Source organism: Rhagoletis pomonella, unplaced genomic scaffold (assembly GCF_013731165.1).
Source record: "Rhagoletis pomonella isolate Grant_MI unplaced genomic scaffold, Rhpom_1.0 Rhpom_scaffold_02536, whole genome shotgun sequence".
In the NCBI taxonomy this organism is placed as follows: domain Eukaryota; kingdom Metazoa; phylum Arthropoda; class Insecta; order Diptera; family Tephritidae; genus Rhagoletis; species Rhagoletis pomonella.
The window spans coordinates 11,708-29,002 of record NW_023461090.1 but is presented as its reverse complement, the minus strand read 5'-3'; the positions used below and the strand labels follow the sequence as shown (position 1 = coordinate 29,002).

At 34.4% G+C, this 17,295-nt stretch overlaps 1 protein-coding gene across 1 annotated transcript; it reads right to left on the bottom strand.

The window, feature by feature from the left end:
* Positions 1–532: 532 nt before the first annotated feature.
* On the bottom strand, positions 533–15,397 carry LOC118753488 (protein sidekick-like). The gene is made up of 3 exons (XM_036488369.1): positions 15,275–15,397; positions 4,727–4,882; positions 533–1,098 (listed from the first exon to the last, which is right to left on the bottom strand). Exons 1-3 carry the CDS (start codon positions 15,378–15,380, stop codon positions 620–622), a joined length of 741 nt encoding a protein of 246 aa, XP_036344262.1. The 5' UTR covers positions 15,381–15,397; the 3' UTR covers positions 533–619.
* Between the last annotated feature and the right edge of the window lie 1,898 nt (positions 15,398–17,295).

Below are 17,295 nucleotides of genomic sequence, written 5' to 3'. Positions count from 1 at the left end.
TATGTATGTACATTAGGGTGGTCAAAAAGAGAGGATTTTTCTAAATGGAAAACATAACCATATTTTTTTGTGTAAAAAAATATATTTAGAACTTCCTCAAAGCCCATTGAATTTGCCATGTATTTTGTGTGGGAGAAAACACTTTTTTGAAGAAATGGTATATAATTCTGTAAAATCAATATTTTTCAATAAGAAAGCTCTATTTCTCTTCACGAGACGTCCAATAATAAAACCCAATTGTTTATTTTACCATCTTTTAATAATAACGATTTTTTTATGAGTCCATCGCAAGTTTTGGAGTTTTTGGGAGACTTATAAAAAAAAATTGTTATTATTAAAATATGGTTAAATAAACAATTTAGTATTCTTATTGGAAGTCTCCTAAAGAGAAACAGAGTTTTCTGATCGAAAAATATTGATTTTCAAGAATCTATACCATTTGCACAAAAAATGGGGTTTCTCCCATATAAAATATGCCCATGGAAAACTTTGAGCGCTTTGAGCGACCTCTAAATATTTTTTGATTTCAAAATAAAAAATAAGGGTATACTTTTTTCGGTACAGAACAATCCCAGGGGATGGGAGCTTAAAATTCTGACCTTATTTTTTTTGCACCACCCTAATGTACATACACCCACTGTCTGGTATGCAGTATGTTCATGCACTTACCTAGTTCGGAGACTTCACGCCGCTGCACAATAAACTTAAGTATTGGACTATTGCCATCGAAGCCGGGCGTCCATGAAGCGTTGATGGTTCTTTGGTTGGGTGCATCTAAGCGCACAACTTTCACATTGCTCGGCGGGAATGGCAGCTCGATGACACTTAAACGCGCCGAACGCGTCTCATTGCCGCCTGGCGATGTCACCACACACTGGTAGGTGCCCACATCAGAGGCGCGCACCGCCTGAATCTCGAGTGTGCCATCCGATTGTACGCCGATACGTTGCGAGTTACTGATTGCTGTCGGATGACCTTCGCGATACCAGTCGACATTGTACGGCACGGTTGGATCACTGGAAACTTTGCATTGCAGCGTCGCATTGAGGCCCAATAGGACGGTGGTGTCAACCGGTGGCTGGATGATTTGTGTGCGAACTGTGAGAGAGTAAATAAAATTGCGGTTGGCAACAAACAACCGTTGTGGAAGTTCAAATAAGAAAAAGAGCAAATGAGAAAAACAAGAAAAACAGAAAGATATTTATGTGTACGAATGTATGTGTGTATGTAACTAGAATGGTAAAAAGTATTAGAAAAGTTTTTGCAACGGTTTGGACTCTTTCGAATTTAAATGGAAATGCGAAATGCGTTGCTGATGGGAGGAAATTGAATTGCAAGCCTTGGCATTTTCCTGTTTCCTGTGCGTCCAACTACACATTCGCATACACGCTACTATGCATAAACGGCTTTGCGATGCTTTTTTGTTTTGCCAGATTTTTACACTCTTTTTGCTATCTAAGTTTTTATGCCGATGCAGCTAGGTTTGTTTTCTGTTTGTGTCGTTTGGTCGTAGCTGCGTATAAGTAAAATGCACAGTAGTGTAAATAGTAGGCTGTGTTCATTCCGGCATGCAGCTAACATACATCCATACATATATATATGTATGCTTCCATGTATGCAGTATTTACGTACTGTCGTTGCAAGTAGCTCCACTTTAGTGTGGGCGCTTGTGTAGCTTAGCCGAAGGCAAGCCCTCTGACTTCTCTGCAGATGCGAGCAGATTGCATTGGCGATGAGCGGAAGTAAAATGTTTGTTTCTACTTGCGCTTTTGCAATGCCAATGTAAGCTGTTTACATGTGAAAGTATTTGCCACTGGCTTGAAGTTATGAAAGTTTAATAGAGTTTGTGCAAATTTGATTTGCCGCCAGCCTGACAGGTGGCTTAAAAGACGATTTATGCCATTTCGAATTTGGCTGATGGCAACAGAAAGACAAGATTATAAGACATATGCACATGTTTTAATAAAAAATTGATTGCGTTTAAATTAAAAATCGACCTTGGGTAAAACTAAAATTAGTTCGGTGTTATTAGTTTTCGTAATCAATGTCTGATGTGGACCGACAGAACAGTTCAGTAAACAAATTTAAATTGATTTGAAAACAGATATTTCAAAGCACACTATGGGATTTGGCAAAATAAAATTTTCAACGCCTAAGGATATTTGCTGATAGTGGTTGATTCTTTCGCCATGGTGAGAAGATGATGTGTTTTCGTACGAATGTCCTTGTCAAGTTTGGCTTGGATACCAAACGGTTTCTGCGTTGTGTAATCTCCATTTTTCGATCCTTCGCTTAAATCGCGACTTTTTTGCTCTTAGGCTCTTAGGTCGGCAACAACTAACTCAATATGATTTTGGGAATGTCGAAAATTCCTGAAATGTCTTAAGACAATGTCAGCCTTTACCGAGTGCCTGAGCATAGTGGTATTTAAGGAAACAAGGAAGCGGGCGATTGCGCGAGAAAAGGGTTTGTTGCTTTCAAAAGGTGTGTAGAAGTCCAGAGTATGCCTTTTAGCCTTTGGACTAAACTGGACAAATGAAAAGTATAGCGATTGCTTCCAATAGCAATACTGCCGTCTTGGCCACATGACTGTCAGATTCGTAGTCACATATAACGATTAATGCAGGCGTTTTAAAGACAAAGAAGAGGTAGGTCCGATAAGTACTTAAGTAAGAATGGTTTGCACTGCGAAGAAAATGCGCATTTCTGGATAAGCATTTCTTCGAGCAACTGTATAGCGTAGGATTAGGAGGGGGTTTTTCTGCATTCTTGCAATCTTGGGAAGATACAAAGTTAAAGAGATGTGCTTTGGCAGAAAGTGAAAATTCTAGATCGCGAAGATCACGAATACTGGGCAAACCGATAAATCGCAGAGCAGTTGCAGGTACTTATGAGCCTGGTTCCAAACTTACAACTCAAACGGATAGAGAGCCCGCAGTGTTCCACGATAAAGTATTAGCATTCTTAACCTGAGCCAAATTAAACCGTAAAAAAGGGTTTAAAGGGCACTTTTATAGTTATCTCTTTATATAGCTAAGAGTACATTCAGATTCTTTCTAACAGAATGACATCAAAAGGAACATTGTTCATTTACATAAACTGGTTCGATTTTCGGTGCGGTTCAAATATTCGTTGAATATTTCGGGGCGGTTAATGACTCAGTTAGTTAGTGGAAAAAACGTCCGTTATAAGTACTGGTGATCGCATCAGTAGCTAAATACAGCCCAGGCTCATCGGCTACCCTTTCAATAGAAAGCATATTATTCGGTTAAAAAGAAATTACACAATAAACTATAAGTTTATATCCACCGAATAGATGTTATCGGAGTCCGATCCTGCCTTGTGAGCGATAAGTCTTCGGAATATGGTCTTGTGAGTGTCCGACACTTTCTTCTAAAAAATTCGCCTAACAACGCTCTTTACGGATTAATTAAGGTGCCTTGGACGTATTGGGTAGGGCACTCTCATTAGAATCTGCAGGTCGTAGTGTATGTTGTTAAGCAATATCTTGGATTAATTAACCAACTAGCTCGAATGATTGATACCGCAGAGGTGGTCGGTTTTATTTTTTGCTTAAAAATTACTTGTATTATATAGTGTATCCAGTGGCGGATCTAGGATTTTATTATGAGGGGTTTTGGATTCTTAATTTTATCACCTATTTGATTTCACGAGAGTTATCAAGAACTATCAAGAAGTATCTTGCGGAAGTGGGTATAGATTCTCGTACCTTTATCTCCAAGGATATGATGGAGCTCCAGCGATTTTTGGTGAATTCTACGGAGCCCAACCGTACATACAATTGGATTTTCCTCTTGCCATTTAGGTGCAAAATTAAACTAGATGAGCTCAATGCCACGAAGCAGTATCAAAGTACATTGAACTTCAGCCAGAAATTTTCGCAACTTTTGAAGTGCTGGCTGCTATTTCTACGTTGTCAGGGCACTCCATCGTTTTGCCTTTGAGTAAGCAATTGCAATCAGAAACGCAAGAGAACCCGAAAAACCACCCCCCCTAATCCGCCACTGAGTGCATGCTTGACATGGTCTCTGATAATGTACTTCAATAGTTTTGCGTGAAAACCAGCACTTAGGAAGTTTTCAAACAATTATTGTACAAAAAATGCAGGAAAACGCTGTGGACCATTTCCCTTTCACTGAATAAAAACATTGAGGAATAATTGTTATTTTTTAATCGATTATCCTTGATCGTAAACATAACCATAAAATATCGATCAAATGTGATCGAAGAACAAAAATTGAAAGTAATTAATGCCATTGCAAAAATTACATATGTATAACTGTTAGGGTCACTTTTTAACTTAAAATTAATGCCGGGTTTCCAACCGGCCTTAAATGACAAAAATTTGTATGGCAAACTTCGACAATAAAAAAACCTGTGTTGCTACTATTATAAAAATGCTCATTAAGCTCTTTTATGCATTTAAATTTTTAAATGGCACACATTTTTTGTAATTTCAAGGTCTAGTGGAAATACGGCATAAGAGAGCGCAACAAGCAGCCATGGAGACTGTTAGGCATGCAACAGGAACAGGAGACAACAACAGGACAACAGGAACATAAATGCAGGCTATTGGTTTATACCGCCAAACTAATATAACACAAAATACAAATACAAAATCCATTACAGTACAAATGTACAAGCCAACAAGCAAGTGAATTGCATGGCGGTTAGCGCGCTGAATTGCCATTTTCACCATACTTACCCAAAACGCTTAGATATGCCTCGCCATTAACCGTGCCCGCCTCATTTGAACGCACGCATGTATACAGGCCAGCATCCGTTTCACGTACATTCGACATTAATAAGTCTCCAGATTCCAGAATTTGCATACGACTGGATATTTCAACAAGTTGTGTTTCTGTGATTGATGAACATCATACATACATACAAATGTAGCAATGTGAGTCATATGCAGAATTGCGGTAAAATAATGATGCGCACGATGAATGTTTGTTTGGTGGTGGCACACACAAAACAAATTATGCATTTCCGTCAGAGGGAATATGCAGTTGATACATAGGCATTGTTGTTGTTGTTAGCATTCATCAAAATGGCGCAGGCATTTCCGCCAGCCAAGCAGATGCATGCGCGTAGCCAGAAAAAAAAACCAATTAAACGGTATTCAATGGAGGCGGGCGAAGAGCAGCCGTCATTATAATCAAAATTTCACGGAAACATTAAATATTCAAAGTACGGATGAAATTGTTGGACAGCCGACGATGTATATACGCAGAGATGGGTGTCAGGATATGACGTTGGTTTTTGTTTTGTGCGTGAGCGTATCATTCATTATAAATGTTGTTATTGTAGTTGTTAGCATTTTGGCAAAACATGATAAGCATAAAAGCGCGCAAGCAACGCAGATAGCCAGGCAGGCCAGACGGACCGCCAGCAGGTAGCATAGCAATAAATGGTAGTTTGTTGTGCAGCCGCCAATTGTTGGTGTTTTTGCGGTTTTGATTGGGGTTTTTGTTTTGTTTTGGTGTACGTGAAATTAATGCGGCGGTTTTGCGGTGAAAAGGATTTTAGTAGCACATTTAGCATTTTCAAATACACATTGCCACATTTACGGTTCGGTTTTGGTTCGGTTCGGTTTTGGTTGTGGTGGTAGTAGTAGTAGCAAATGTTGTTGTTGTTAGCGGCAATATTGGTGTTGTTGATTGCGTTGGTTTTAAATGGTCATTTGGTTGTTGGTTGGTTGGTTGGTTGGTTGGTTGATGGTTAGTCGCATGAGGCACCACACGAAATTAGAAATGGAAAACAAAAACAAACATTTCATTAGTATTAGTAGACATAAAATTGTGAAGCGTGCAAATTTTAATAACTTTTTATTGGCTAATTTTGTTATTAAGTATTTAAAATAAATTTTGGCGGTAGGCGTTTATAATTGCGGCTAAATTTTCATAATTGTTTCGCAAATGCCAAAAGATAAAATTAATGATTTTACGCGCTATAATTTATATAACGTTGAAAATGCAATCGTAAATGTGTCAGTAGTGCATGTGGATATATGTACATCAACATGTTTTTTTAAAGCTTAAATAACTTTAGGAATTTTTGTGGATTAGCAGTCTTACGAGTTAATTTTAAATTATGTACTCAAAGTATATATATAGCAGGGCTGGAAGTTTTTTTTTACTATGCGGATAAACCGAATATTCGAATATCTGAATATGTAAAATAATTCGAATATCCGAAAAGAGTGTGGAATTACGGATATCCGAATTGTGTATAGATATTCGGATATTCGGATATTCGAATCTAAAAATTAACAATAAAATAACAATTGTTTGTGCGTTATGGAAGTTTCTGTTATTTATTTTGCAACTTGATAGATTATTTTGAGAACAGTTTTACGAATCCGCTCAAATATTATTAAGAACTAACAAGTACCCGCCGTGCTTCACTGCGCCTTAAAAATATTGTTGTGTTGTTACTCCCTCCCAAGACTCTTATGGCTTCATTAATAAAAAATAATATAACTAAGTAGCTTTGAAGACCTTTTTGAAGAGCGATTTTCCAAAAAATTTTCGATTTATAAAGCATTATTTATTTTTTATAAATTTGGGTGTTAGCTTATGTATGTATTTTCGGAGTTATTTAGAAAGATGTGATGTGTCGGTTTTCTCCTGGAAATTTAATTTACGTATAATCTTATAACTGAAGTCTTCAATTTTCGACGGTAAACTTTCCTAAACATCTTTATTTTAATACCCGTATTGTAATATCTCATGTATTTTATCAATTGAAATGAATAAAATTTTTCAAACAGATGGCAACCCCCTCAAAAGAATTTTCGGCAGTAAAATTTATTAGCCTCTTTAGTTTGCTACCCATATTGCAATATTTAATATATCTTAACAATTAAATTAAACTAAAATTTTCAAACAGGTGGCAACCTTGCACAAAAATATTTGCAGCTGTAAATCTTTCTAAACTTCTTTCTTTTTGACTATTGCAATATTTGTTTTATCTTATCAATTTACTTAAACTGCAATCTTCAAATAGGTGGCAACTCTCTAATTTCTTAACTTTCTATATTTTAAGTTCAGTTAGACCACTAGCATCAGTGAAAAGTGCATTCTATTTCATGCATTAGCTGTCGAGTGAACGCCAAAAATCTCAAAAAGAATAGCAAGTGCGCCTAACATTATGCAACATTTAATTACACGTCCCTCATGTTTCCAGATTTAGCAAAATTTGTTTCTGTCAAATCATGTTTCTGGGTTAGCTAAGATTTTCGAGATATTTAAAATGCAAATAAGTATATTGGCTATCAGACCACAAAAAGGCATTGCTTTACAGAATTTTTTGAAATTGAATCGATTGAAAATAAGAAACAAATGAATGAAATCGATCAAATAACTCCAAATTCAGAACCCAGAAAAACGTCAGCACCACTTGTTTCAGCGTACTTGACTAAGTTTTTACCTCCGCCTGCTCTGTTGATGAATTTTGGAAACTAGCACAGTAGTACGTATGGTTAAACATCATAAACGGGCTATGAAATTAATACAAAAATTAAGAATGAATCTCAGAAGAGGTATGGTTAAAAAACACAAACCTTGGAGGATTTACAAAGTTTCGACAGTTTTCCGCAATATTTTTGAGACTTTCCGAGCTTTTGTTGTGATTATTTTGGGACTTTTTCGTTTTTTTTTTTTAATTTTAAAAGTTCCTTGGGGGTTCTTCCGGACGGTTAAGAATTTATCGGGAACTTTTAGGATTATTTTCCGCAATTTCTGGATTTTTTTTGGAAATTTTTTGTAACACTTCGAGACTTTTTCGGGACCTTTAGAGCATGTGTTGGGATTATTTGGAACTTTTTTAAGAATTTAAAAGTTTTTTGGATCTTTTTCGGGAGAGTTAAGAATTTTTTCGGGACTTTTCCAGTTTTATTAAAATTTTTCTGTATTTTTCGAAATTTCGTAGGGTCCTTCGATTTTCGGCCCTTATTGCTTAAAATTATAAATGTCAAAAAAGCAACTAAAATTTTTCTGGCTGCTTTTGATAAAATGAATGTCTGGCTTTTCAAGATTTTCATCCTCCTGTTTTATGTGTTCGGGTTTGTGTTTTATGTTTTTCTCGGACTTGTGTCACTTTTTTACAGTATACGCAGCATTTATAAGTGAACTAAGTACATACTTATAAGACGCAATCGTTTTCATTTTGCCTGCAGACCGGCGCGCCGCAATAATGGCTTGATATTCAGGACAACAACATTTTCCCTCTAAGGCAATTCCTATGTCAAATAAGCAAATATTAATTCATAAACCTATAACAATTACAATCTTTCCATTTATATTTTAGTTTCTTTGTATCACACGTTATCGTTCATAATACCGAATTTGAATAATACTTGTTGGTAGCCCATGTCGTATGAGCAATATTGTAAGCTTGAATGCTGTGAATTTTAATTGTCTTTGTTGACTGGCAGAGCTGGGTAAATGCAATTACATTACAACTACAATTACATTCCTCAGTAATTGTAATTAGGATTAAATTCCTTCAGTTCACAGCAAAGGAATCGATTACTTTTTCAATTCCTTGAAGTAATTTCAAATGGAATGGTTTTTTTCTTTAATTCCATTACAAGGAATTTCATATTGTAATTGAAATAAATTACGTGCTAGTAATGTAATTTTTTTTTCAATTCCTTTGAAAGGAATTGAAAATGTAATTGATTTTTTCGAATTCCATTCCTCAAAGTAATTTAAAAAGTAATCGAAAAATTTATAAAAAAAAATTTTACTGTTGAATTGCAATAGCTGTGTTAAATTTCTTGGTTGCTAACTGCCTTGAATAAATAAGTTATACCTCAGTAGTATTACTAATTGGACTTTAAGAAAACTGAATAACTTAAACTGTAGCTGTTCAGTTTATAGGGTAACGGTTAAATTTTCCAGATCCTACCGCGAACGCGCTTCGCGGCAGATGAGACCCATATTTGTCGAAGCAGGCGTAATCCGCCCGGACTGTTGCTGCCTTGGGCACTGCTGTTCTCTTGAACTAATCCCTGCGTATCTATAAAAATGCTCTGACTCAATTGTGTATATTATGGTACCCTTAATTCTACACAAAATGGCGTGCCTTCTGGGGCCTTTGAAGTACTCTTACTGGTATCCTGCGTTACAAATGAGGATAGAGTCCGCTTGAATTACGAGACCTGTCGGACTAGAGATCCTACCTCCTAAGAGTTTTATAAACAAATTGCATTGATATGGCTAAATTTTGATGATAACACTGTAACGACGCTAAAATTACACAAAAAACGCCGAGACACGTAAAATTATTTTTAAGTAGTATGTTACGGATCTGTATACCGTTTTTTTTAGATAAGTTCATTTAGTCAAGTTATTTTCATTTTAAGTTTGCATTGCGAATGAAAAAAATTCAAACTTTAACATTAAAAAAAAAATTAAAATATCATGATTTAAAATATTTTTCCCAAGTGACCAACAAAAATTTTAAATATATTGTACATTTACACTGAAAGGTTGTAAGTGCCTTGTACAAACGTCCGCAAAGGTTGCAGCTGCACAGGCAATTAGGGTGGTTGATGCCGTGGTTTTTGAAGAGCTTGAGCGCTGTTGTTGCAGTAAAGGGTAGGGTTTAATCTACTGAAGGCAGAAAAACCGGGAAGGTTTATTAAAACGGGTCATTTGTATTTTATATTGTAATTGTATCGGAAATTTTTCAAAATTTCTTTATATAATTCTCTTCTCATGGAGAAAATTAAATATTTCTTAATGCAAATCTTAACTAAAGATACTTAAAAAGATTTAAAATATTCTTTATTTATCAATTTAACTGAGTTAAAATATTCAAATAGGTGAGGGTTGCCATATTTATTTTTATTTTATTTTTTTTATTTTATTATTTTTGAAAGTCTTCTTTTTTAAACCTCTTTAATTTGATACCTAGATCAATTAAGTTGAGTTAAATTTTCACACAGGTGGCAACCCTAGTCCAACATATTTTCGACAGTAAGCCTTCTCAAAACTCTTTAGTTTGATTCCCAAAATGCAGTATTTCATTTATTTTATGAAAATAACCGAGTTTAAATTTTCAAAGAGGTGGAAATTTTACTCAAAACTATTTCCAGAAGTTATCTTTCTTAAACCTTTTTAATTTAATATCTATATTATAATATATCATTTATAATAATAATAATAATAGATTGGCGCTTACACATATGTTAGTGTTTGGTCGAGCTTCTCCTCCGACTTGTGGCGTGCGGCTTGATGTTGTCACACAAAGCGGAGGGACCTACAGTTTTACGCCGACTCCGAATGGCGATTGTATTCTTATGAGAAGCTGTTTTTCAGCTTATGAGAAGCGAGTTTTGACGACCGTGACATACGAACACAACACTTTTATATATATAGATACACATAGAAGATGTCCAATGTGTGCTTTTAATGTGCGATTTTAATCTTTGACCACAACAAAAATTCCACATCGTACATTCGTGAATGAACTTTCAGTTTCTCGATTACTTTTTCAATTCCTTTGAGTAATTGAAAAAACTAAAGTACTCTTGCAATTCCAGGTAATGGAATTGAAAAAAAAACAATTACATTTTCAATTCCTTTCAAAGGAATTGGAAAAGAAATTACATTACTAGCACGTAATTTATTCCAATTACAATATGAAATTCCTTGTAATGGAATAAAAAAAAAAACAATTACATTTGAAATTACTTCAAGGAATTGAGAAAGTTATCGATTCCTTTGCTGTGGACTGAAGGAGTTGATTCCTAATTATAATTTCTTGTAATTTGTAATTGGGAGTAATTTAATTCCTAAAGGAATCATTACGAGCCAGCTCTGTTGACTGGGCGTATGAGTAATGCACTGTAGATCATCACTCGAGCTGCTCCTAAAAAGAGTAGATCCAGACTAGTCTCCATGGGCCACCAAATAAATCAAAACTTCCGGCGAGTCTCTTGTGAGTACAATTGACGAATACCTAAGTGATAAATATGTATGTCGGCATTTAAGCAATTAATTTATGTATGCTACGCAGGAAAGGTAGACAGAGTACATTTTTTTATACACAAGTACCTTGGTTATGTAAGGAATGAGGCTATAAACATTTTTTTTTCAATTTTGTCCTTTAATTAAGGGGCTTCCCAGCTAGCCAAATGGGAAGCGCCCCAAATATGGAGTGAAAAAGGATTCATATAGTAACACCTCGAATGAGCGTTTCCGGAGCGCTCCAAATATGGAATAAAAAAAGAGTCAAAGTATTTTTTTGTTATCTTGTTTTTATTTTCTTTGTATCTGGTCTGAAGGTTGAAAATGAAATTTTTAGTCAAGAAGGGGGTCGGAAAAAAGGCTTTTGACGTTATGGCAGTTTCGAATGCACTTGGAGGTAAGCAAAAACGCATAAAAAATCACCTTTTGCAACTTTAGATCTTTTCAGACGAATTTAATAAAAAATTATCTGGTTCTGGCAAAGAATTCAATATAGCGAGTGGTTCCACACTTCACAGGAACGTCTTAAAAATATTTTTTTACTTATTTCATGATTTTTCCTTTTATACCTTCGGATAATTTGAGGAGTCCTTTTCACAAAATCATAGGCGAATAGCGGAGTCCGTAAGGGAGTCTGGGAGGATTATCTGAGGGAAATGTCTAGAACTCCTAAATCACTCATTTAAGAAGTAATAAAGGCACACTATTTTCATATATATGGAGAAGGAACTCCTATGCTCCTTTTCGGAGCCTTCCTAGGAGCGTAAGCGCACCGTACAGGGAGTCCTAATTGTGCACCCTGCGGACTCCGCTTCGGCGTTCTATGAGTCACCTTATTTGCTGAATTTAATTTATATCCTTTACTAATAGATAGCGTTTAATACATATACAACAACACATGTACATTAGGGTGCATCGCTTTCGGTACAAAAGAATATTAGTATTGGTTTTTCATCGGAATTATACCATTTATTATATTCAAAGACTTCTGTCTAAATATTTTCGAAAAGTATTAAGCTTAACGTTAACTGGAAATTAAATAATTTTTAAAAAATATTTTTTCAGAAACTTATGGTGCATTTACATGGTATGAAGCCATATGAACTGTTGATACGTTAAAATAGAGGGACTACATGTTCTTATGAGGAATTCAATGATATCGAGTGGGATGCATATAATAGATTTTTTCATATGAAAAATTATGGGGAGATACTGTAAACATACTGTTGTGATACTGTTAAGCATATGAAATTATAGCAAGTTGGATTTTCATATATCTTCCCATAAAAAGTTTAACAGATGCAGAGATACCAAGGAGTTTTTTTCCCATTTTGACGCCTTTTTTAATATAAAACCCACCGAAAAGGAGGAAAGTGGCAACTCCGCCATTCACATACATGTCAAATGTAGGAATTTTAAAAATTAAAAACAATAAACAAACAATTTCAAAACAATAAAAAATCTTTGTACTAGATCTTTTTCAATAGAAACAATTCACTTATGGTGGACAATGAAAATACAAAGCACTATGATAACAAGACATTACACAACATTTTAATGAGCTTTATATCATATATTATTATTATATTTAAGTAAAGACAAGCCTATATTTTCCAAGCTTGCAAAGAAATGAAAATGTGTATTTTTTGTTGTTTACAAAAATACTTGCCAAATATACATGTAAGTCAAAATTATAGAAGGTATGTATACTTCTCCCTTTAATTTTTTCATACAGTTGATGCTTCTTTCTGGCTTTTACAAAATGCAGGGATACCACACTTATTTCGGTACAATATGATCGTAATGTATTTTCAATTCGAAATTAAAGAAAAAACATCCCACGAAAATGTTTGCCACAAACAAACATTTTGTGGTCTTATGTTTCCTTCAAACCGCATTGCTATTTTTTTCTAACTCTTCCTTTTGTTTAGCGCTGTCGCTTAAGTTATATTATTTAATTTATGCATGTGAGTTATTTTCAATGAGCATATTTTCATTTGCTCCTGAATTTTGGGCACATTTTCTTATAGTACCTCTCATTATTTTTTATATTACATATCGATGGCTGAGTGGAAGATCGACCTATCAGCAATCAGCTGGAAAACGCCCTATCTCAGAAAAATTTTCAACAACGCCCTATCTCAGAAAACTTTTCAAGAATGCCCTACTTCAGAATTTGATTGAAACCACCCTATCTTAGCTGCCGATTCAAAAACGCCCTATCTCAGCTTATTTTCGATGTATTTTCGTTTGAGATAGGACGTTTTTGAACCAGATTATGAAATAGGGCGTTATTCAACCAAATTCTGAGATAGAGTATTTTACAATAAAATTCTGAAGTAGGGCGTTTTTGAAAAGTTTTCTGAGATAGCGCGTTTTCGAACTGGCTGCCGAGATAGGTCGATCTTCCACTCAGCCATCGATATATACACTCCGCTGTTCGCTGTCGCTCCTCTATTGGTAATAGTAAACCTCCAAGTGTATTCTGTCATGAAAACAGCTTCTCATAAAAATACAATTGCCGCTCGGAGTCTGCGTAAAACTGCCCTTCCTCTTTGTGTGACAAAATCAAGGTGCACGCCCCATATGGGAGGAGAAGCTAGGCCAAACACTAACATATTGTGTAAGCGCCAATCTGTATATCGTCGTTTAAAGTAAAAAATCGTGTATCGTGGTTCTGCAAAACCTCGTAACTGACATTTGTGCCAAAAAGAGATATTTGCGCACCGGAAGCTCCTATCATCAAGCCCTTAATCATTTATACTAAAATTTCGATACTTAGACATAAGAAGAGATAATTAAGTTTAAAAGAGGGAACCGTTTTGAATTATGACAAATTTTACTCTCTCCTATAAAATTTAGGCAACCTCACATACAAGGTTTTGCATTTTCTTGATGCGCGGTTTTGTACTTTAAATGACGATGTGTAAAAGTATTGCATACATATTTTGGTGCCTTTTCAATTATAAAATGCATTGAGAAACGAAAGAAAAACGGCATCCCTATGATTTCAACTTATGCCAAACGTTTTTAATATGAAAGACAAAAAACGTAAACAAGCAATTTCTGAACAAAAAACTGTTTATCCACAAAGATGTTTGAATGGAAGCATTACACATTTGAAAAAAATAGCAAACCGCAAGGCTTTATTGGCAGTAGGTCCTTTTTAAAGCACATTAAAAATAAAATAAGCTTCTAGTTTCGAAGTTAGCACAAAATGAAATTTTTTTGTTTGTTGTTTACAAAAAAAATACTTGCCAATTATATAAGTCAAAAATGTTAAATATATATGGCTTTCATTCAATTCTTTATAGAGTTGGTGCTTCTTTTATAGGAAAATTCATACGGCTTATGAACAGATTCATACCATGTAAATGCACCATTACTTTAGATGATAGAAGAGTCTAAGCTTAGAAGGTGTATATAAAAATGTTAAGAAATTTTCAAATCAGAACAGCTCACGTAAAACTTAACATTTTTATAACGCCTGTGAAAAAACCGCAACTCCTTTTTGGTGTACAGTTTTGATTTTTAAAAGTGATCAACAAAATCACTTGAAGAAGGGTCTGCATAAAAATATTTATTTAATAACAATAATCGTAATCCTAAGTAATCAAAATGTAATCGTAATCATAAAGTGCCCAGCTCTGGTTGAAATGTTATAGAAAATAATGTCAAACAGAAATGATTGCGGTTAGAGAAATTACTTTTTACACATAGTTTTCTGGAATAATTTCTTTATCTATAGTTTGGTTTCTGAAATTATGCACGCTTTTTACATGCGCTTTTGCCAAACCTTTAGCGCATGAAATTTTGTTTTATAAATACTTCATTCCACTCCAGCACAGTATAGTGATTGCATAAATACCTATACAGCCAAAAATAAAAAAGCTTTGCTCATTCATTCATGTAAAGATGAAAAAATTCTCGTCTAATGAATGTCTGAGTGTTGTACTTCTAATGCCAACCAAAAAAGTCCAAAAACTTTCGACACTTCACTTGAATAGACGAAATAACATAAAATGTTCAGATAAACAAACATGTGTTGTGCTAAAACAACATGCACCCACATATCTACGTACATAGATATGTATGTATGTATGTACAGTACTTTTTCCAGTTATTAACTTAAGTGCTACGTTATGCTTATGTATGTGTATGTATGCGCGCACAAGTGCAGTTTTCATCAACACTCATACATATTAATATACACATACATATATGAATGTATGTATGTATGCACATAGACTCGCATTCTCAGTTCAACTTACCGTTGTAAATCCATGTGATGTTCGGATTTGGCGCCCCAACTGCCCGGCACCAAATAGTCGCGTCCTTGCCATCCAATGCGGTCACATTTTGCGGTGGTTTCTCCATAACAGGCGCAGAGGCTACGAAAAAAATAAATAAATTTTATATAAAAAATTAAGTCAAAAGCCACGCTAATGAAAAAAAGTCATGAAAAAATATGCAGCTAGAACGACACAAAGTAACATGAGAGCACAAAGAGGGCGAAAAAACAATCGCGCAGTTTTTAGTAAAAAAAAAATACAAGCACGAAAAAATAGTGTATATGTAAGTACAGTTACAGTAGAAGAGTAGGAAAACGAGGCTTACACGTGCGCTAACGTTCGGCTGGTTTATGCTATCAAGTGGTTTATGTTGGTGCCACAGCTGGTCAGCTAGCCAGCAAGTCAGCCAACTAACAGACTAGTGTTGGGCCAATTATTCATTTACGAACTTTGACCGGCTTGATAGGCAAACAAAAAAGGGTGTAAGTGCAAATAAAACATGCTAGGTGCTCGTGTGCCTACTCGGTGCGTTGGAGAATTTTCTTCAACTACCGTCAGGCCATTCAAACAAAATGCGCGTTATTTGTTAGTGTAAATATGCAAAAGGTATATAGAGGTAGTAGGCAAATATGAGTAAAGGTACGAGCATGCCTTTATTTGAGGTTATGGTTATTATGTATGTATGTATGTGTGCCAATTCGAGTGCATATGAATATTTATATTTACAGTATTTCTCGGTTATAAGCAGACTATCAAATGTTACACCTGCACCACAAGCAGTTATTCTGTTGCTCTTACAGAAGAGGTTATCTTAATTGAGAATCGATATTTCCCCTTTCTGATACCAATTATATCTCAGACCATGATTAATCCCTGTGCTAATTTTAACTAAACTAGTAGCTTTATTTGTATAAATATAATTTATATGTAAATGCCAAAAAGTTGATTTACATAAATTTTGAAAATGTGGCAACTCTTTTTAAAATGCTTCTAAAATCATTTTGTGCAAAACTGTTAGATATCACTATGAAACAATTTAAACAACTAGTAAACGAAGTTTAATTTTGTGTTTAAAACACGTGGCAAGCCTATTCAAAAATATTTTCGATAAAAACGTTCTTTACCATTTATTTGTGACACCCGTATTGCAATGCTTCATTAAATCTCTCATTAAATTTAACTTAAGTTTTTAACCTGGTGGAAACTATTTTCATTAAACCCCTCATTTAATCAAATCATAATCATTTGATACCCATATTAACTGTAAATTAAATCGACTATGATTGATTTTTTAAAAGATGCCAACTCTGTTTATAAATATAAACAAAAAACTAATTAACACCTATAAACATATAAATAAATAAAACCTTTTAATTAACTTATTGACAAAATTGGTTTTAACCTATAGAACAGCTGGCAACTCACAAAAAAAATTATTTTAGAAATAAGGTTTACTTAAACCTCTTTCGTTTGACACCCATATCAATATATTTAATATAACTTTCCATAGAAATTCGTTTTAAATTACTACACAGATGGCAACTCTCTTTAAAATATTTTCCAAATAAAACCTTTCAAACCTATATATATATCGTTTGTTACTCACAGTAAAATATCTGATTCAACCTGTAAAATAATTCGATTATGATTTGCTCGACAGGTGGCAACCCTATTCAAAAATAAAAATAAAGAAATAAAGCCTTGCGAAACCCTTTTAGATTAATACCTACACGTATTAGAAGGTTTCAATTAACTTACTGATTAAATTGATTTTATATTTTTGAGGAGTAGGCAACCCTCTTCAAAAATATTTTGTAAACAAAGCTTTCTTAGGCATCTATCATTTAATTTAACTAGTTAATTTAATCTACATATTTTGAATTTATTAGCAGGTGGCACACCTTAAAATTTTCTTTCGAGAAAAGTTATATTTTTTAAGCTTCTTAATTAATTGATTTTAACATTTTGTAAAAGGTGGCAATCAGGATTTCATAAAACCA